Raw genomic sequence first — 23,448 nt, forward strand, 5'->3', positions numbered from 1 at the left:
TATAGGAGCTTGAAAGCCAAAGATCTTGAGTAGCTAAACCTGTCTTCCCCACCACCATCTGCTTAGAAAAGGAGATAATGCATGTAGCTTGCATCTCATTAGTAATTTGTTCGGGTCGGCCCGTTCTTTGTATTAATTTGTTGTGTGATAGAGAGGCTTCCACGTATATCTTATTGTTTACTATTGTGTATGTTTTGGATGTTTTTGTTGCTTTAGCTTTACATACTTTTTAAACATGTAGGGTGCTAGCTTTCTAGTTATTTATTCTATATTTTTCACCTAGAGAACTACTTGTATGCAAGTAGGATTAAACAAATTGCACTAACTTAGCCTAAGTAGTAAGTACAACACCCCTTATAAATAACTCTCGGTATATATATATATATATATAGAGTGAAACAACTAATGCAATCAATGATTCATATTCATATATATATAGAGCGAGAGAGGGTGGGGGTGGGGGAGAAGATTTGTATGAACTGCTGCAGTCGTCTGCGACAGCCGACTGACTCTATTTGGTGGTGCATCAATGTGGAACAACTATATAGATGATAGATGTTAGAAGTGACCTTCTTCCATAAATAAGCTTATTACTAACTTATTTTGGTACATTATTTTCGTTTGACGCTCAGACTTACGGAACACTCGTTTTTTTTCTTTTTAGGATAACTTGCTAGATAAACCAAAGATTACCTCTGTCACTTGTCTCTTGGGAAGATAAGTTAAAGTAGGCACAAGTTGGCAGTGAGTACTCATTTGAGCCATAGTCCGGGCGTGGAGAGTTATGTTATATACCTACAGTTATTTAATTAATTGCATGTGCCATCTTCTGACTCCTTTCAGAGCATACATCTATATAGCTCAGTATTCAGGCCTTTGACTGACTCCATTATAAATCTCTCTCTCTCTCTCTCTCTCTCTCTCTCTCTCTCCCGCTACTATTGCCTGAATCAGGGGGTAGTCAGAATACCAAATCCATCTCTTTACTGGTGGTGGATTCTATTCTCTCTCTCTCTCTCTCTCTCTCTCTCTCTTGAACCACTCACATGCATCCAATTATTTTAGCACTGACATCTACCCATGTGAATGTCTTTAAACCCAATGCAATCTCTTTCAACTCTCTATCTATAATATGAAGAACATGGGATCCCTTTTACAAGCCCACTAAAATTCAATTAGAGATTTCTTTTCAGTTCTCATGTTCTTAATTCTGCAAGGCCTACTTGTTCTCGCTTCATTTCAAGTTCAGCTCTTATACTGAAACTCACTTTTTATATATCTGACACAAATTTTTGAAGTCCAATAGCAACCCAATTGAGTCTATAATATAGACTTCTTCTTCTTCTTTCTTTTTAATATGAGATCGAGTAATCTCTCATGCACGTGTGATATTCAATGATTACTATAACTACAGCATATAAGAGAGATGGTCTTATTTGCTTACTTGCACATGTGTGAGGATTGAGTGGTGGAAATTATTTGTGGTTTAAATATAAAGCATCATCTTCCAAGCTCTCCAACTACCTTTTAAACGAGCAAATAAAAAGAAGAGGTGGGAAAAGAAGAAGAGATCATATCACCCTCGTGCACGTGGTGGGTTTCACTCGCGCCGCAAATTTGTAAAAGTATTGTTAGTGGTATTAGGGTATGTACTCGGGTGGACAAAGTTAGGTGGTATAATTCAATAAAAGAAGTTGGTATGGCTTTGTTTCGGGCCTCACATTAAGCTAACTATACTCCTGTTTGGTTCGAGTACAAGGCGTTTCTAAACTTGGTCATGTTCTAGTAATCAAACATTATTTTATTTATCATTTCATTTCTGACTAATTTTAATTCCCAATATTTATCCTTGAAATAACTTATATATGTTATTTTTATGTTATTATTAATATTCTCTCTTCTATCTCTCCTTCCAATTTGAATTTTATGTTTTTATTATAAAAGTGCTCATCTTTCACCGTCACCGACAAAAAAAAAATATATAAAAATATATTTGTACACACAATTGGAGAAATTAAAAATTTATTATTTAATATAATTTACTGGCTGGCTCAATATGAGTTTAAAAAAATTACCGACTTGCATTTATTTTACTTTTTTGCGTCGAATCAAAATAATAATTACACATTTATTCCAAATCCTCTATCTTTAATTTCTCTCTAAAATAAATATATTTTTCTTTAAAAAACTTGTTAAGCCCGCAATAAATTATAGGATACTAGTGGTTGCGGATTTGTGAGTTTCTAAGCCAGCAAGATGTTTTAAGTCGGCAATAACTCACTTTCTAAAATTTGTAACACTAAAACTTCTTAAAAAAATATTAAAAAAATAATATCAGAAAAATATTAACAAAATATGGCCTTACGGTCTTATAACAAAAATAAAAGAAAAATAAAAATAGTAACTATATGTTATTATTTAATAAAAATACAACATTAACCTTATGTTATTTTAAAGATAAGAATTAAAAAAAAAATTGTAAGCCCATACAGACTTACGTGCATGCATGGCCGTATACGCCAGCGAGCCAGTTATTTAAAAGCTCTGTATTGATAAAAACATATTTTTAATTAAAATAATCAAAGTCAAATAGTATTTTGATCTATTAATTTTATATATCATATCTTTCTCTCTAAAACAAACATATTTGTTTTATCAAAAAAAAAAACAAACACATTTTTAATCTTTCACATCACATCATAGATAATAATTATACTTATAGCTTAGTTCATAATTAAATACCATATTTTCTTAGTCTACTTAAATATACCTAAATTTATTCTCAAAGTAAATATTTGTATGCTCACTTTAATTCTAGAATAAGAGCATAATAATTATCTTTCATGTCATATAACATAAGGTAAAAGATGAGAACAGATTATTTTAATTTTATCTAATATATAAATTTTTTTTTAATTTAATATAAAATTGATTGATGGGATATATTGACTATTAAACAAGTTAGCTTTATATATATATATGTGCAATAAATGCATCCACATATGCTAAAGATGGAAAACTATTTTATTTTTATCTAAAATGATAAAATTATATTTTAATTTAATATAACATAGATTGATAATATAGATTGACTGTTAAATAAGTTAGTTGTATATATATGCAATGAATGCATCCATATATGCATTATCATTCGATATACATACAATGCTTTTGTATTGCGCTACTACATGTGCAATGCTTTGGAGGCCGCTAACTCTGTAGTGTTTAATTTCTAGCTGCGCAATGCTAAGAAGATGCTACTTCATGTGCAACGGGAAAGAGGTCGTCGGCAGATGTGTGTTGCTTGAGATATCATATGCAGTGGTTGATAATTATTCATGCAATGTGTGCAATACTTGTTATGTATGCAATAACTAGGTGTGTAATAATTCATATTAAACTATTTACGCAACGGCTACATATTTGTTATCCACTTGTATTATCAAAGTGGGTATGCAATGCTTGAAAGGTAGGTGTAATGTTTGAGATATAATTATGCAATGCTTATAAAAATAAATTCTTATAATTTTAACATATATAATTTTATTAAATATTGATTTATTAATATATATTCTTCTATATATTTAATCCTACATATTTAGTTCTTACAAAAAAATATTTTTAAAATTATTTATTCTACATGGAAAACATATCTTTTATTTTATGTTAAAATATGACATTATTAATAATATTAAAATATTTACTCTTTCATATTTTTTTCCAACATTTCCTATTTTATTATTTAAAGAAATAAATATTTGATTAGGTAAATACATAATTTAAATAAAAAATGTATTATATTATCTTTGAATAAATATTTATTTCGATAACATATTGGTTTATTAATTTTATACTTTTTCCTATTATTAATACTATTATAAATTATTTTAATAATACAATATTTTCATAATTCAAATTAAATATTATTTTGTTAAGAATTTGGAATATATATTTATATTTAAACATAGGATAAAATAATATTAATAATACTTTTTAAAGTTACTTATTTTCATGAAATATTACATTGTTGACATTTATACTTTTAAGTTGGATTTTTATTTATCTAGTGTAAAATAAAAATGTTTCGATAAAGATAGCATCCAATTCTTTTTAAAAATATTAGATTATAAATGTTTCTTTACTATGTGTAATTAAATATTATATTATTAATTAATTTTTTAATATATATAAATGTTTAAAAATTTATGATTAAAATAATATTTAATAATAATAATAATAATAATAATAATAATAATAGTATTGTTCATTGAATATTGTTCATATGTTACTTTTTATAAGTATTTGAGAGAGACTAAGAGAAAAGAGAGAGGAGTGATGAATTATGATATTATTAATAAGATGTTTAAGAGAGATGAGAAAAGAATGATAAATTATGATAAGACAATGGTAAGATATTTAAGAGAGAGGAGTCAGGAGTGAAGAATTATGATAAGAGACTTTAGAGAACATATAATCAAATCAAGGGTAAATTAGTAATTAGTTTAGTGTGTGGTATAAGATGTAATTTTGACAAATAGTATTTGTATTCTAGAATATGAGTATTATGATATTTAGTGTTATTCTATTAAGATGTCATATTTTAGAATAAGGAAGAAATTATTCCTAAAAGAGTATTTTGAAATAATTTTATTCTAGAATATAATTTTTTATTCTAGAACAATAGATAAACATCATAATAGTCATAATCTAGAATACAAATACTATTTATTAAAATTATATCTTATATCACACACTAACTCAATTATTAATTTACTCTTGATATCTATCCTATCAATCTATTTTATATCAAATCAAAGGGTAGTTATCATAATTTCAAAATAAATAAAATAATTTTTTTATTTTTATTTTACTTTATGTTACATCAAAAGTAATTACTACATAATTATTCTATAATATTGGTGAATATAAGAATAATTATTCCTCGAATAAAGGCCATTGTTCAATTAAGTTAGGAAACCCTTAAGGTAAGAGTCTTATTTTAGCCTCCATAAATATGTGGAGTGCAACCCTAATTTTTTTATGCCTAGAATGAATATTGAGCTAAGCTCAGTTAAATTTATTTACCTTGCATTATTTTTAATCGTAGCTGTCTATTTTTTCTATGAGTAGATCTAAGTTAGAAACCCTATCTCCACCTTCAAACCCTAGCCACCATCTACCTCCATGAGCTACCCACTCATACGACCGACCACCACCATCACATAGTAGTCCGTCACCCTCCGACGACCTCCACAATATTAGTTTTTCCTATTTTTACCTTATTCTGACCTTGCTTCACTACTTTAGCCATGACTTTCAGATCTCCAATTGACTTCATTCTAAAGCCATTAAATCTTAGACTTCTAAAGTTACTACCTATAAAAATCTCAAGATCATCCTACAAACGAATCGTTCTAGATCTGGTTCGTAACATTAGTATTAGAGCCGACATTCCTCAGCTGATGGTTAGCACGAGATCAAAGAAGATGAAGAGGAAGGAGCCACCTTAAAGAACCAGGAACTAATCTCTGTTTTTGTGGATGTTTCCCCAGCGCTGCCACCACCGTCGGCAACCACCAATGAAGAGCCACCCTCATAAGTGAAGACGTTGAGAGAGTCAACTAAGGAGAGCTTCGAGAGGATCAAGATGGCAATCTAGGCCTTGATGGTGGTTATCCTAGCCTAGCATGACCAACCCAAGCCGCCAACACCGCTGGCCATAGCTGAAACATGCCCCACGGCATGAACGATCCAAGCTGTGAGGGAGGGGACGAGCCAGCCCAAACCATGGCCTCGACCCCTCATTTGGCCAAGGTGGAGACCCCCACCCCCCCATCCTCTGCAAACCCAAAACATCGCCACTACGACAACCCCAACATAATATTCCCCACTCGCAGTGGAAGCTAGGGCCAAAAATCCTAGCTTCCCACCAGAGGCGATCGAGACCCCACCGGCGACGAACTCCATGTCCAATACCTTCCTCGGATCACCCATACTCAAGCCTAGGTTGTCATTCTTGTTAGCACCGGCCGGAAGACTGCCAACAACGATGGTTTATTCTATAGCAAACCCACGGCTGGTGGCCACGAGTTCGATGCTTCCACGACCACCAATGGAGAACGTTGGGCGACCAAATCTGATAGCCACCACCACGGGAATTACCCTACATCGAGGTGGCTTCGCTGGGGCTTCCTGCCACTGCTGCTCTCCTGTAGTGGGGCCATGGGTCCCTTCCGCAACCACTAGGGGTTGGTGGACCCATCGGCGATGTGCCATGGATGCTGCACCAGCTCAAACCTGAGCTTGAGTTCGGCCTTCCACCGCCACTTGCCGCTGTGTGGACTGCCCGGGATGGCGACGCCATCGGCCACCTACCCTACCTAGCCTCCACCGAAGTTATAGTAGTCTATGGTGGTGCCCCAAAGCCAAAATCTAATTTCAGCCTTAGGATTAGGACTAGGGCAAATGCATGAAGGTGATAAAATGAGCAATTTTTTAGGTAGGCCAGATTTTCGCTAACCAATTCAACCACCTCGAGTGGACTAGTTTGGGATCTATGAACATGACCTGAGCACGGGTATGAGCCCAAGGATGAATGGTGGAGCGACCTACTGGGCTTATGCCATCGAACTGAGCCAAACCTGCATGCAGCCCGGGTGCGACATGAGTCAGACCCGTGGGCCCATACCCTATGTGACCAGCCTCAACCACAACGTCACTTGGCCTGCGATGATAGGCCATATTTTGGGATCCAAGCTGGGACTATCAAGCTTAATTTTCCAAAATTCTTTTGAAGAGACCAATTAGACTGGACCTATCTAGCGGAGCAGTTTTTCACGTACCATGGCACACTCGATAACCAAAAGATTCAGCTAGCTTTATTCCAGTTGGAAGGCATGGCAATTAGGTGGTACAAGTTAGCAGAGCAGATTAAACCATTTGAGTCTTGGCAGGACTTTGCGGATGCGATTTGTGCTTTGTTTAGTCCGATCTAGTACGAAGACTTTCAGGCCATGTTGACTAAGCTGACTTAGTCAACTATAGTTTGAGCTTACTAGGAGGAGTTTGAGCGGATCTGCAACTAGGTCACTAACTGGTTTGACTTGGCTCTGAAGAGAGCACAAATCACATGAGGAGAGAAAAAGATAGGCCAAGCCCCTAGCCCACTAGAGAGACTTCATTTGCCCCGACTCAGACTACGTAGACGGCTCAGCCTAATTGCTAGATGATCTCGAACTGCTTTCTACCTAACAACTTGGAGGAGCGTAGAAGAAAAGGTTTGTGTTTTACTATGATGACCAATTTACACCTAAGAAAAAATGCAAGCGCCAGCCAGCACACGTCATATTCTTAGGCAAACTCGAGGGTGAATCCGAGTCCACTGATTGGCATGACTAGCCATACGAGTATAAGGAATTGAGAGACTAGTCACCTTGAGGACAAGGAATCGGAAGCGTGATGGATTGCTACAATCTGACTATATGGGTTAAGTTAGTTGAGTCGACTGAGTTGAATCTATTTATCTTTTAATTTATTCATGCTTATGTAAGCTGCTAAAATAAGTCCAATTAAGTTTAGGAAAACTCTTAAGGCAAGAGTCCTAGTTGAATTAAAAAAGTTAATAAGATAAATTTTAATGAAAGTCAGTCTAGGGTTAGCCATTATAAATAGGTGGAGTGCGGCCCTAATTGTTTATGCCTAGAATGAATATTGAGTTAAGCTAAGTAAAGTTTATTTATCTTGTATTACTTTCAATCGTAGCTGCCTATTTTTTCTAGGAATAGATCTAAGTTAAAAATCATATATCCACCTTCAAAGTCTAGCCACCATCTATCTCCACAAGCCACCCATTCATATAGTTGACCAGCACCATCCCACGGCCGTCTGCCACCCTTTGCAACCATCGATTTTTCTTATTTCTGTCTTGTTCTGGCCTTGTTCCACTATTTTAGCCATAAATTTTCATTCGAATCTACGATTGACTTCATTTCAAAGCCATTAGATCCGAGACTTTTGAGACTACTAATCTTCAAAATCTCAGGATCATCCTTTAAATGGACCATTCTAGATTTGGTTCGTAATACTAGTCATAGAGTAGTAACTATGACATTCTATGGGTAAAAGATGAAGCATAAACATTTGGGAGACAGACTTTCTAAGTGGTTGCATATTTGTCGTGTTTTTACTTTTTCTCAGCTTATGTAGCTTTCTCTCTCTTACTTATTTGATTTTGCTTTTACTGTTTCCTTATTATCTTTTAATGGTTCTTGTGAGATGTTAAATGTCAGGGAGGAAAGTGAAAACGATTCCAACATGACAACAAGATGGACACCCAAGCAGCCTATAATGCACTATACAAAGAATCCTACAAAATCAAAAAGACTAATATAAAGCTTATAGGAAATCTGAAAGTGGCAGTATATGAATTGTCTAGGAAGGTGGAGCATCTCAAAAAAGAAAATTTAAAGTTCAAATAAAAATTGGATAATGATGTCTTAAACTCAAACTCTATAATTTATAAATATTTTTTTATTATGAGATAAAATTAATTTTTTAAAAGTTAATGTGCATGAGCAAGTTTTTTTGAGTATAAGCTTATTTAAAACGAGTTAAGTTTCTTGAATTGAATTAGAAAAAGCTAAGAGTTCATTTAATAAACTTGATGTAAGTTCCAAGAAACTGAGCAAATTATTTGGAGCTCAAGAAGAGAAAAAGAAGAATGTAGGGCTAGGATGCAAAGATACAACTTCAACTTTCTTTCCTATAAGAAAGAATTGTGATCTAGGTCTTGAGAGCAATCAATAAAAATGAGAGGATCACCGTCTTAGGTCAAAAATGTCATTCCTATACAACATGTTCAGAAGGAACAGTTTTCAAATATCTATTTGTTATCACTGTAGTGTAATCGGGCATATTAGACTACAATGTATTATTTTATAAAAATCTAAACATAATTTTATATAGGATGAAAACTAGATAAATTTGAATTAGGAAAGAAGATATTTTAATACCTTTTCGAGGTGAAGTTATCAAGTGATCTCTTAATAGAAAATTTTGGCTAGATAGAGTTTGCTTATTTATTTATTTATATACCCTAGCATATATATTTTTGTGTATACATCTTGTTTTTGCGTTTTAGATTATTTGCGGATTGGTTGGTCATTTATGCATTTCAGCATTTTGTTAGTTTTATTTAATTTGAGTTTCTTATTTTTATTTATGTTTTGTTCAAAAAATGAGAAAACTTAGAAATCTGTAATGCATCTTAGATGAACATATCTAGTTTGAAAGCAGATTATTATATTATGGTCTTCATTTGGATGACTTAGTATGTCCATTATTACTTTGATCATTATAGCTATCATATTTGCCTCTTAGTGTGGGCACTGATTCATGAGTAATTTTTCTTTAACAATTAGAACATTGGCTAGACTCACTCTGATTGACCTTACAATTTAGTATCACTCAATGGTTAGGACTATTACGTGTTTAGGACCCATTCATTTATGAAATAAGGCTAAATTTAAATAAATAAATATTTTAATTTTTAATACCAAAAGATGAGAGAGTTAATACTAGTATAAGCTATTGTTTTATTTAATTAAATACTAGAATAATAAGTACTAATTATATTTAATATGACATAAATTTAATATTAAAATATTGGATAATAGTGAATTTGTATTGGGAAGATGTCTTATATCAAATGACCAAGTATCCTTCATTTGATGTAAGATAGTAGTAATAATATATATTATTTGAAATTATAATACTTTGTTGGGTTAATTAAATTGACACCTCCGCTACAATATCTAGTTTTCACAGAGATCCCCTAAACTTTTTTAGATTACAATATCACTCTTAAACTATAAAAAAATTTCAATGTCATCTTTCTATTGGTGTACTGTCACATAAATTAGGGGAGTCAACTTATATGGTAGTCAATTTAGATGTGAAATAACCTAAATGCCCTTGTTAGAGGGAAGATAATTTTATTTTGGTCCAACAATAATACCCTCATCTTCCTTCTTTCGTCCCCGTTCCCTCCCTCTTTCTATTCTCTCCTTCCTTGACGATGCTACCGCCCACGGCGTGTTACGATCCGACCATATGGATTAAGTCGAGTCAAGTCGAGGCGAGTCAAATTAGTTACTTAACTTTATCTTTCTGTTTTGAATTTCAAATAAATTAGATAAACTGCATGTATATAAAATACGCTTGGAATTTTACTCCTATAAATAAGGGTGGACATGTGTTGATAATGATCATGGAAAGAAATCTAAATTTAGCCAATTATTATTTTAGTCCTTATCTAGCCGTTAGATCGCTTTATCTTTCGAGAAGTAGATCATAGTCGTAGAAACATCCAAACCCTCCAAGCCCTAGCCACCTCCTACCTCTAGCACCCACCCTACAATACAGCCATCCACCACCACCCTTGGTCGTCCACCACCCTCCGAGGACCACCACAATGTCAGAAGTTACCGTTCGGCCCTCCCTGGCCTAACTCTACTATTTTATTTTTATCTTTTGATCTCGACATCCGATTTAGGTCCTACAAGAGTCATTAGAACTATAACTCATGAGGCTACATCTAGAGGAGCAATTTTTCACATGCCATGGCACGCCCGACCACTAGAAGGTCCAGTTAGCCTCATTCCACTTGGAGGGCGTGGCAATTAGGTGGTACTAGTTGGCTGAGCGGACTCGACTATTCGAGTCTTGGCAGGACTTTGCAGATGCGATTTGTGCTCGGTTCGGTCCGACCCAGTACAAGGACTTTCATGCCATGTTGACTAAGCTGACTCAATCAACAACAGTTTGAGCTTACTAGGAGGAGTTCGAGCGGATATGCAACCGAGTCACTAACTAGTTTGACTCAGCCCTGAAGAGTACCTTCATTAGTGGGCTTAGGCCTGATATTCAGGCTGAGGTCAAGGCTTTGAGGCCCACTACTTTTGACGAGGCATTCTCCTTAGCTATTCTGAAGTCCAAGTTGGATCAGCTGAACCAAATCCGCCAGGAGGCGAGAAGAAAGGCGGCCCAAGCCCACAGCCCACGGCCCACTAGAGACAGCATCTGCCCTGACTCAGCTTGCACCAACGGCTCAACCTAATCGACAGCTGATAACGCGCTGCTTTGTACCCAACGACATGGAAGAGCGCCAAAGAAAAGGCTTGTATTTTTACTATGATGATCGATTTACCCTCGGTCATAAATGCAAGTGCCAACCAGCCCACGTCATGTTCCTAGGCAGACTCGAAGAAGACGAACTCGAATCCACTGATTGGCACGACAAGTTATATCAGTACAAGGGCATGAGAGACTAGTCACCTTGAGGACAAGGTGTCAAAAGCGTGGTGGATTATTACGATCCGACCATATGGGTTAAGTCGAGTCATGTCGAGGTGAGTCAAATTAGTTACTTAGCTTTATCTTTCTACTTTGAATTTTAAATAAATCGGATAAATCGCATGTGGATCCGATCCGCTTGGGATTTTACTCCTATAAATAGGGGTGGATATGTGTTGATAATGATCATGAGAAGAAATCTAAATTTAGCCAATTATTATTTTCGTCCTTATCTAGCCATTAGATTACTTTATCTTTCTAGAAGTAGATCATATTCGTAGTAACTTCCCAACCCTCCAAACCAAAGCCACCTCCTACCTCTAGCAACCACTATACAATACGGCCATCCAACACTACCCTTGGCCGTCCACCACCCTCCGACGACCGCCACAATGTCAAAAATTACCATTTTGCCCTCCTTGACCTAACTCCACTATTTTATTTTATCTTTTCATCTTGACATTAGATTTAGGTGAAACTAGAGCCATTAGAACCCTAACTCACAAGGCTACCTCCCCTAAATTTTTATTATCATCCTACGGTTGGATCGTTCCAAATCTGGTTCGTAACACGACGCCGATGAGATACACAGTGATGTCTCCACCACATCGGGACCTCCCTCCTTCCCCCTGCCCTACCCTCTTCGCACACCTTGACTTCATTGTCAGCCTCCTCGATGCTTGCAACACCACCTCAGCGTAAATCGAGGGAATACAAACAATTGCGGGTCCTTCGCTATGCGCTCCACCTCCTTTATCAAGATGCGCTCGCGAATTAGGCAGCAACGCTGGGGCACGAGATTCAAGGCATTGTAGTGGAGAGCTCATGGAAGACGATGGCATTGTAGTGGACCTCGCCTGGCAGGCTTGACTTGACCAAATTGTGTCCCCTCCCAGACGACGCTATAGCCCACAATAAGGCTCGTTGCCCCCCACGGGCGAGGGTGCCGACAAGCCTCCACTGCAACATTGTCGCTATGGAGGGAGCAGCACGAGGGCCATGCCACATAGGACGGGGAGGCGTGGGTGAGCTCCCTCCTGCTCATGTTTTGCCACCGCTCCCTAGAGAAGATCTTATCCCTCGCGGTCGGCGTTGATGCTACCAACGATGAGGCAAAGGAAGGTAAGGAGATAAGAGTGGGTTTGAGATGAGGAAATGTAGTGGAGTAATTTATTTTGAAGACTTGTATAAGTTAGTTGAGGGTATTTAGGTAATTTCATAAATTTATTTATTTTTGGCTGGCTAAATAGATGACAAAAAAATTTGTTAGGGCTATAGTTGGTCATTACACATTTTTCATCACCAGCATTACCTGTTTTACTTTGCTCTAAAGTTTAGGGGTGACATTATAAACTAAAAAAGTTTAGAAGGGTCTTCATAAAAATCGGGTATAGTACAGTGGATGTCAGCATAATTAACCCTATTTTGTTTTACAACTACTAACTTAAAATGCTCCATATATTTGCACTAGGATAAATGCAAACTTATAAATGCGTGGCAGTGTAGATATAGTTATATAGTGCGTAACAATGTTGACATATGACTATATAGTGCATGATAGTTCGGATATATAACTATGTAATGTGTGACAATGTAGATATATAGCTATGTAGTGCGTGATAGTGCAGACTTATGTTCTTTGTACTGTATTACAATATAAATATAATAGTATATTTATGTGACATGCCTAACTTTCAAGAGAAGAGAGAGAAGAGAGAGAAGGGATCTCAACTGTATTTGGGTGACATGTAATTAAGTGCTGTCTAATTTATGGGTAAAATAATAATAGCAAATTATTGTTAAAATATTTTTTAATTTGTAAGAAATAAGATAAGAGAGAATGATGAATTAGTAAGTATACCAAAATAACCTATTTTTTTTTCAGTTACTATACTAGAATAAGGAGGCTTATTCTAGAATAAGGCTATTCATATTCCATAAGTAAATAAGGGCTTAGTGTTCTTTGTTGTGTCCAGTTTGATACCGCTCACTATTTGTGAATTATATTACTCTTCATGAAAATAAAAATAAAAAATAAAAAAATATTGTGCATTACAAGAAAAGGGCAATAATAATAATAATAATAATAATAATAATAATAATAAGTGTGGTTTGACTTCAATAATGTGTTTTATTTTGTGTTCAGTCCATCTTGAAGTTGATTTCAAGTGACTACTGCCTTGTAGAGTGATTATTTGAGAACCTACAATTGATTGTGTTTACTGGACCTTAGAGTGAGTTTTTGCTCGAGGTGTTCAATATACTTATACTTAGTTATCTTGCATTATTTATCTTGCATCCTTTCTCTATAAAACTATAATGTTTTGATCTCTGTGTAGTTATTGTGAAATCTACGGATGCATCACATAAAAACACTAGGGACTAGTTATTTTTCCATGAGGAACAATATTTTATCTGAATGAGATATTTGGAACTTTCAGCTAAAATTTTGAGTACATTATTATAGGTGGACATTTTCTATTATAGAAAATTCTATTTTGTCATAAATTGTCGAATAAATTGTCGAAGGGAAAGATTGTAAGATTTTATTTGTACTCATGTAATTGACAAATTCTGTTTCAAAATAAAATTTTATTAATATAAATTGTCTAGATTTTATATATAAGCATATACATAAGTTATGATAAATTAAGAGAAGTTATGAGATATTTGGTTAAGAATATTGAAGTGAAAGGTTAGTTTGAAGTCAAGGGATTCATATATACAAGTGATTTGAAGATGTAATATTGAAATTTTTTAAGTCTTAGGAGGATTTCAAATCAAGGCGTTCAAACAACTTTACTTGCATTTGAATACATCGAGGATTTTTCATAGATTACATTATTACCTGAAATATGTCCGGAGATCTTTTTGCTTTCTATCTAAAAGGTATTTGTCTTATCTCTAAAAGAATCTATAGAGAATCTTTAAAGCAATATTCTTCTTTATCTCTAAATAAATTCGTAGAGAATTTTTAAAGCAATATTATATATCTCTAAGAGAATCGGTGAAGACTCTTTGAAGGAATATTATACCTTATAGGGTATATAAGGGTGTTTTAATCTAACCCTAGGTAAGTCATTTATCATATCTTTAGATCATCTTTTTGAGACCAAGATCACCATCCAGTTTTAGATGGAATGTGCTAAATTGCTCGCAACTCTACGTATCTATATCAAACTAGAAGAATTAAGTCTTGAGGATCACTAAATTAAAATGATCAATCTCGAGGGTCACTAAGGTTTAGAAAGATTTTATGGGAAAAAGTGTATTATGAGGTCTAACAAATAAGATTGTTATAGATTGAGTTGTAAAGATTGATGGATAATCTATAAGTTTCTTATAACTATTATAGATTTTAGTGATTGTTTCGATTCAAGTTTGGATTCAAGAATTTCTACTCAGTTTACTGTTCTTCCATGTAAAAATTTATTATCTTTTCATGCTTTATTTTTTAGTATTTTATATTGATAGTGCGTGATAGATCTCATTTCTTGGGGCGTATATTTAAGAAAATTTAATTGATATCATATCATACATAAGGATTCATATTTTTTTGAAGTATACTATGTGAGGAAACTAAGAACTCATAAAAGTTGAACTTGAAGCTCCTTGAATTCTTTTTCGATGATATTCCCTTTAAACTCTAGTTCATCCCTTCCAAAGTACTACAAGATACATCTAATGTTTGATTAAAACTTGAAGTAATAACTCCTCACACGGTGATAGAAACTGAAGCTCTTTTATGTAAGGGATCCTTGGATAGGATGTATCACTTTGTTCTACATATAGATATCTTTTATAGAGTGTGATGAACGTTTTCAATTCTTATTGGGAGTTTCACCATAGGAAACACCAAGCTTTATTGTATTTCTAAACTTTTCTTTGCTGTTTTTGGCGATCAATTTGAACTGATTTAAAGCAAGTGGACTTATTCCTTAGGGCTTGTTTACTTTAGAAATAAGGTAAATTTTAAAATAGGTATTATTGTTTATTATTTTTAAAATGAGGTCTTTATTCTAGGAATAACTATTCTTATCTTCACTTATATTCTATAAGTAATAATTTTCTTTAATGTGATATAAAGTGAAGAAAAAGATAAGAAATATAAAATTCTTATAAAATTATCATTAATAACCTTTGATTTGATACTAACTAGGTTGACACGATAGATATCAAGGGTAAATTAGTAATTAGGTTAATGTGCAGTATAAGATATAATTTTGATGAATAATATTTGTATTCTGAAATAAGGTTATTATGATGTTTAGATATTTTCTAGAATTAGGAATTGTATTCCTAAATAAGCCTCGTTCACTTGTAGATTAAAGGTGGAATAGGCATAAGTATTCTAATTTTTAAAACCAGAAAAAGATGGCTAATACTAGTATAAGCTATTGTAATGTTTAGTTCAATACTAGTATAAGATGTAATAATTATATTTGATGTGATATAAAGTTGATATTAAAATAATAAAATTATATTGAGAATTGGTAATGTTTTAAACCCAATAACGAAAATACCCTACTATATGTTAAATAGTAAATAGTATGGGGCCTTTTTATTGCGACTTCTCTGCATTGTGCAAGGTTATAGTATGGGGTTATAACCCCGCACTCCCGATGTGCAGGGTATTACCACGCACTTTAGTGTGCAGAGTGTTACCCTGCATTATGCAGGGTTATAGCCCTACACTCGGGTGTTCATTGATACTATTTGGTGAGAGCAGAGATGCCTCACCATAGGGAGATGTGGTCGAGGATGACGGTGGCTCTAAGTTGTAGTTTGTATGACCTCTCTTTGCATCTACAACAAAAACGTCGAAAGGCACTACTTTGAAGTATTCTTAACCGAATTAGGTGCACATCGATGGAGAAATGCAAGACAAAATGCCACATTCACGCAAGTAATTTATACATTATAATTTGTGTAAATAGTGTATTGTGTCAAATTTTTCCATGCGGAAAGATGCAAATTTGTTCTCGCGCTGCAAGGTCATAACCCCGTAGTATGCTAGTATGCGGGGTTCTAACCCTGACTCAGGTATGCGGGGTAAGAACCCCGCACTGTGCGGTAATGCGGGATTATAAATCCGCAGTGCGCTAGTATTCAGAGTTATAATCCCGCTCTTCTTGGTTATAACCCCACAGTCTACTTCATTTTTACCCTCCTGTGTATATCTTTTTAATGCTGGTTAATCAGAGAAATGGGAGAGATGTGCTCCTGCAAGAAGAGTGTGTGTGAAGCGTGGTCATAGTGCTTCGTCGAAGGAGTGGTGTGCAAAGCATGGTTATACTGCTTCGTCGGAGGAGAGGCGTGCAAAGCGTGGTCGTAGTACTTCGTCGGAGGAGATGCGTACGAAGCGTGGTCGAAATGCTTCGTCGGATGAGAGGTGTGCAGAGGTTGAGGGAGCTCGTTGTTTGGCTTAGTGATGGAGGCCATGGCTGCCTTTCTAGAGAAGAGAAAGAGGAGAGAGAGAGAGAGAGAGAGAGAGAGAGAGAGAGAAGAAAATCAAACTGTAGCTAATTAGATGTTAAATTAGTGCTGTCAACTCAAAAGGGTAAAATAGTAATTTCTAACTATTAATAAATTAGCTTTTAAAAGTTGTATAGAATAAGATGAGAGAGAATATTAAAATGTACTAGAATAAAGTAAGATGTTGTTTAGTTACTATACCAGAATAAGGAGGCTTATTCTAGAAGAAGCCTATTCCTATTCCACAAGTGAACGAGGAGGGGCTATTCCACAATTTGAACTAACTGGTATCGATTTGTAGTATCTTTTGTAAAACGCTGAATATAATTTGTTTTTTTATTATTAGTGTTTTGTGTGGATGAACTTACCATTATATAAAATTTTAGTAACACAAAAGTTTGTAATCAAAATTTCTAAATAAGTAGAGAAATGGTAGAAATAATATAAAGAAATACAAATTATTTCAGGGGTAATTTAATATTTTGGCAACTCTTTTACAACATTCAAACTCAAATGGCTATCTGTTGTCTTTTCTCTCTCCTCTCTCGTCTTTTTAAACTTAGAAATAAACTAGTGTTCGCTAACGAGGTTTAAAACATTTCCCAGATGAGAAACCTTAAAACCATGTGTTAGGTTTTTATTTGTTGGCAATTGTGTACAAAATATTCTAAGTATATTTTTTCATGTATATGAGCTTTACACAAGTCTAGAATATCTCTGGTTTGAAGAATTGCAAGATTATTGGAGAAAAGCCGTCGAGTTCACACCGCGTTCACAAACGAGTTCGAACGCGAAATCTGCGTTCACACAGACAGAGAGCCGCGTTCACAAACGCGTTCGAACGCGAAATCTGCGTTCACACAGACAGAGAGCCGCGTTCACAAATGTGTTCAAACGTGGGTACTGCGTTCACACAGACCGAGAGCTGCGTTCACAAACGCGTTCGAACGCAACCTGAAGAATTCAAGCTGTCGCGTTCGAACGCACTCGAGCCCGTTCGAACGCACCAACAAAGTTTAAGAATATTGGACTTTCGTGAGTACGGATAAGATTTGGATTTGGCTCTATCTTGGAGATGATATATAAGGATTGTGAAACCCTATCTCTAGGGTAGTTGAAGAAGCATTATTGAAGGAGACTTCTTGAGGCTACATCGGTTCTTCAACTAACAAGGCTCTTTTCATCTACAAATCTTAATCTTTCGTCTTAAGGGCTATCTAGACGAAAGATCAATCTCGAGGGTTACTGAGATTGGACTTCAATCACGAGAAGCGGTGAATCGTGGGTTCTAGCGAGCAAGACTGAGAGGAACAAAGTCGTTTGGTTCGACGGGTTGTTTTGAGAGTCAGTCTTATAACTGCTACTATTCTAGTGATTGGTTTTGATCCGAGTTTGGATCCGTGGTTTTTTTCCCGTTTGGGTTTTTCCACGTTAAAATCTTGGCGTTCATCTCTACTTTCGTTCTTAATATTTCTACGGACTTTTACTTAAGCGAACGAGTGATATCATTGCCTAGTATTTAGATACATACGTGTGTCTAGGAGTTTTTTCACCATGTATCATTTCACCCCTTCTAAATCAAAAACAGAAAACATAATTAAGAAATTAAAATTTCACCCTTCCAAATCAAAAACAAAAAGACAGGAAAATAAGTAAAAGTTAAATTATAGTTTGTTAAATTATAGTTTGTTAAATTATAGTTTGTTAAATTATAGTTTAGCCTCTTTATGATTTGATTCAGACCAAATTACAACCATTATCCGTTAACACGTATATAGAAGGACTTTATTACCCTATAAAATATATAATCTAATTGGATAATAATAGGGATAATTTGGTTATTTAGCAACTTGTTTGTAACGAGAATTTTTGCGTCAACTATGATAGAGGTAGTTTAGTCATTTATGTTATTATATTGAATGAAAAAAAAAACCGACTATATAGTCATAGACGATAGAGATATGCGTTTAACTTTAAGTTTAAAATATGCTAGTATAAGTCAAAATCAGTCAAAGCACAATAAGGTAAAATATAATTTAACTAAACATATGCGTCTACGGGTTCTTCAGATTCAAATCGAGGCTGTTTGACACATAAAGTCTTCTTTGACTACTTGTTTGCTAGCTATTTTGCTGGGTTTACAGCTGCCAATTAAGAGACGTTTCTGCCAATCGATTGCCTGGAAAGCATTGGACTTTGGCTAGTTCTAAAGGGTTGTCAAAGACTAATAACATGTCACATGGCATCTCATTGGGGTGAAGTATTCGTGAAGCCCAAAAGAGCTGCATAGAGGTAGGTTTAGGGTCACAAAAGTCCAATCACTTGTCCTAGAATGTACTTGCTATCACTCAACTATATATTGATCAACTGTAGATATAGGGAAAAGATACTTTAAAATTACTGTTGAAAGGTATCCATACTAACTGTTAGAGATCTTTATAATGCATGGCAAGGAGGAAGTACTGTATCAATTAGATCTTTTTTCTGTTATAAAAAATATCGTGTAACTATCATGAGATTAATTTTGCACTTTCTAGAGACCATTTTGTACTTATTTTAGAAGTAAGAAAGAGATAAAATTGAGTAGTCACTTAATATTTTTCTATGAACACCATCAGGGAGCCAAACTTTTGAAGCCAAAGGTCTTCCAGAAAATTTGCAGCATCTCTATGGAATTCTAAACTCTAATAATTGAGATGTAGACAAATTGAGGTCAAATGAGGAAGTTGTCTTTTAGACAGGATGAATCTTTTGAAGCTGCAATCGCGGGCTGTGAACTGATGCAGTAGAATGCGAACAAAAGGGTGAGAGAGAGAGAGAGAGAGAGAGAGAGAGAGAGAGAGAGAGAGAGACCAGTTGCAATTAATTACTCTTCACAAATGTGGCGGAGAGCCTCAAATGGAAAGAGGAGTGCATCTCGTTCAAATCATTAAGGTTTTCTATTTTTTTAGGAAAAACTATGATTTCTTCGTTCGATATATATCCTATAAATAACCTATAATTTTACGATAATTATAAGAAAAAAATAGAAAACTTATAAAAACATATGCCCTACATTTACTTTTACTGTCATAAACATCCTATCATAGATCAATTATCATTGGACCCCTTTGTTTCACTTTTATTGCCCCAAAACCATTTTAGTTTCTTAATACCATATAAATGAGCTTAACTTAATTATGCTTATACATAAGCATAATGATAATAATACTCGCATGCAAGTTAGCATGCACCACTCGCCTCCACAGCAGTACTCGTTGCCTCTTTGGTAGATAATTGTATTGAGGGTTATTTTATGTACTTTAATATTTAAATATTTCTTATAACATAGAGATCAAATGCTAAATAATTAATAGAAGCAAAGGTAGGGTGACTCTATTTTATAAAATCCCCTAAGAGAAAGGAGGAAGAATAGTTGTTAATTCACTAACTAATTAATTATTTCCTAGGGAAGACAAGCTTATAATTAATGGATCACTCTCGTGTTTAAAAGCCCACGGTATTGCACCTTAAGAAGCATGAATTCATGCATGTAAAAACTCTCTTGGCTACCTTGTGATCGATCAATACATTTAGCCCTCCAAATGCAAAGACTCCTACAAAAGTAGAAGAAGAAAGAAAAAAAAAAAAATTGGATCAAGAAACGAGTAGTAGAAGAAGAAATAAGATAAACTGGAGTGATGACTGGCCGACAGAAGGAGAGCAATAGACGGCTTGAGCTGTCGGCCTTCACGGTTTGGTATACAACTCGTACCCACATCCCCATGCACGCCTACGTTTTTCCTCCTATAAACTATAAGCTCTCGATCGTTTCATACCAGGCTCCTACTTCCAAGCAACCGATTAAACTAATTAACATTATTTATATTGAGATAACCCCAACATTATAATGTCTCTTTACATATCTTTTGCCAGATAGGAGAATAGCGGCCAAGTCAGGATTCCGGTGACATGACTACAAGTCTAAGTTGATTAAATATTAATTACTTTAGAAGATTACATCTTAAATAGTAATTACTTTTAGTACCAGGTATTATGCTATTAGACATTCAAAATCCTCTCAAATGCAACTGAGTTGGGATAGTCGTCAGGATGTACAGGAAGAAAAAAAAAATTGAGCAATGGAAGTTTCTTTTTATTTTTATTTACTAAATGTTACACATGCTTGATTGATATAACCAAAATAAATCTATCTTGGAATAATAAAATTATAATAAAAAACTAAAAACCATTTACATGATTCTTTCAAACTGCAGGGGCGTTCTCGTAACTCTCCCTCTATATATTCCCCACCTCCTCTCTGATCGAAGACTCTCTCTCCCACCAACCAAATATTGAAAGTCATTATATTCCATTCTCATATCTCATTACAAGAGAAGTTTCAGAGAGATATAGAGGGGGAGAGGGGAAGGAAGAGAAAGCGATGGGGAAATGCAGCAAGATCCACCACATAGTGCGGCTGCGCCAGATTCTCCGGCAATGGCGGAAGCGCGCCGGGTCGGCGGCGGCGGCGGCGGCGCCCCCAGCGGACGTGCCGGCCGGACACGTGGCGGTGTGCGTGGGGAGCAGCTCCCGGCGTTTCGTGGTCCGGGCGGCGCACCTGAACCACCCGGCGTTCCGGCAGCTCCTCCGGCAAGCGGAGGAGGAGTACGGCTTCCCCTCCGAGCCCGGCCCGATCGCACTGCCCTGCGACGAGTCGCTGTTCGAGCAGATCCTCCGCCGCATCTCCGACGCTTCGAGCTCGCGGTCGGCTCCCTCCACGTGCTGCTGCTGCGATCACGTGGGGATCAGAAGAGGTGGCGGAGGAGGATGGCGGCGCGGCGACTCGGTTCCATTGCTTGGCGGTGGTTACGACGAGAAGACGATATGGTGATCATATAAGCCATTACCTAATTTTGAGTTTTATTTTATTTTACTTTTTTTTTTTAAGCTTTTTCACGAGGTTGTAAGGATGGAGTGAGAGGAAGTGGAGAGTGATGGCGGAAGTCATCCCTTGTCGAATCCGAGAGGGAGAGAGGGAGAGGGAGAGGGAGAGTGAGAGAAATATTGTAAATGATGTGATTAATTAATTATGGCATGCAATTCTTGAGCGGAAATTCTATAGATTTCCTAAGCATATATTTGTGTGTATCTATTTACAAGATATTGGAGGAAACCGGTGGTCCCTAACCATTGAAGTACCAGTAAACAAACTATATATATATCAACTTGCATGTACAATACCTACTAGTGGACTTGTGATGTCACAAATACTAATTTCAAGAAGAGCTCAAGCTTTGCAACGAACTTATCCCCCCAAGCTGAGATTAATGAAAATTTCTTTGCGCAGTAATTTCCACCGAAAAGGATTAAAAAAAAAAGAACATTAATGAAGATGACTAAATTACTAATAATAATATATATGGACCGATAGAAGTTTAAGGTGGTTAATAATAATATAAAAAAATCAGTTCAAAATATTTTGTATTCAAACTGATAACATTTCTTAAGAACTATGAACATATTTTGCGGCCAATCAAGAGCTGCCGAGTGACCCATAACTCCAGCAGGATGCAGACAATCTCGCTATGGCCTTTTTATACGAGGAAAGTAGATTGGGACCCTTGGAATAGTGATAGCATGTGAGTTGATAGCTAATCTGAAGAATCGCGAGTCACGATTAGTATCACGAAAAGATGACAAGATCCATGATATCATGGTCTAATGCTTCACCTCACGTTACAACCTTGATAGATGATGTCTTACCTAAGTACTAAAATACTTTTCTTTAGATTCCCTGAAAAATTAACTTTGTGGATCATATATATATATATATATATATATATATATATATATATATATAATAGAGTAATTTGTTTTCATTGTACTAACCAAATCTTCCCTTCTTACGTCTTAAAGAAAGAATGAGGTTTTGACCCTAAAGTGTTGCTACAGTAAAAATATTTTTCAAAATATAATATTGCTAAACTATTTCTCAAACTAGTATAACAATTAAATCGTTATCTAAGATAGTTATTCTTAGTAAATTAATCAGTTTTCCAATAGCTAAAATATAAAGAAAAAATTTAGATTATCATAACTTTGTGCCGTGTTATTTGATTTGGACATAAAATATCTTGTGAAGATATGAAAGGAATTTATAAGATGGAATTGTTGGAGAAATTAAAAAAGTAGAGTGGAATCAAAATAGAAATTTGGGTTAGTAAGGCAAGATGCTAGAAGCTTCTTTTAAGATAATAATTTTCCCACATATGGACTCTTGAAAATTCTATCTCAAGGATATAATGTCTTCATAATCAAGTTTCCAAAAACTGCTTCCAAGGAACTTGGAGACCACCCAACTAAAAGTTAAGAAGAAAATTAAAAATCAATGCTTTTATATAAAGAAAGTAGGGTCAAGAGTATGATTATTTTTCTTATCCTTTTAGATATCTCCCTGTTTATTTAAAGATTTTTTGAGGTGGAATATGTATCTCTAAGTAGTAAAAGAAATTCATTGGAAATGACAACTTTTGAACCAAATAGAGTTATTTTTTCAACAAAAAATAACTATTTTCTGGTCATTCAAATAGGTTTCGAAAGTTGGATAGAATTTGCTCTCAAGAAAATTCTGATCGAATA

At 35.1% G+C, this 23,448-nt stretch overlaps 1 protein-coding gene across 1 annotated transcript; it reads left to right on the forward strand.

Moving 5' to 3' along the window:
* Window positions 1-21,250: 21,250 nt before the first annotated feature.
* LOC140788472 (auxin-induced protein 6B-like) lies at window positions 21,251-21,700 on the forward strand. The gene has a single exon (XM_073137728.1). The coding sequence runs from the start codon at window positions 21,251-21,253 to the stop codon at window positions 21,698-21,700; it is 450 nt and encodes a 149-aa protein (XP_072993829.1).
* The last annotated feature ends 1,748 nt before the right edge of the window (window positions 21,701-23,448 follow it).

This window comes from Typha latifolia, chromosome 5, assembly GCF_019914945.1.
Source record: "Typha latifolia isolate L0001 chromosome 5, TyphaL0001v2, whole genome shotgun sequence".
Taxonomy (NCBI): Eukaryota; Viridiplantae; Streptophyta; class Magnoliopsida; order Poales; family Typhaceae; genus Typha; species Typha latifolia.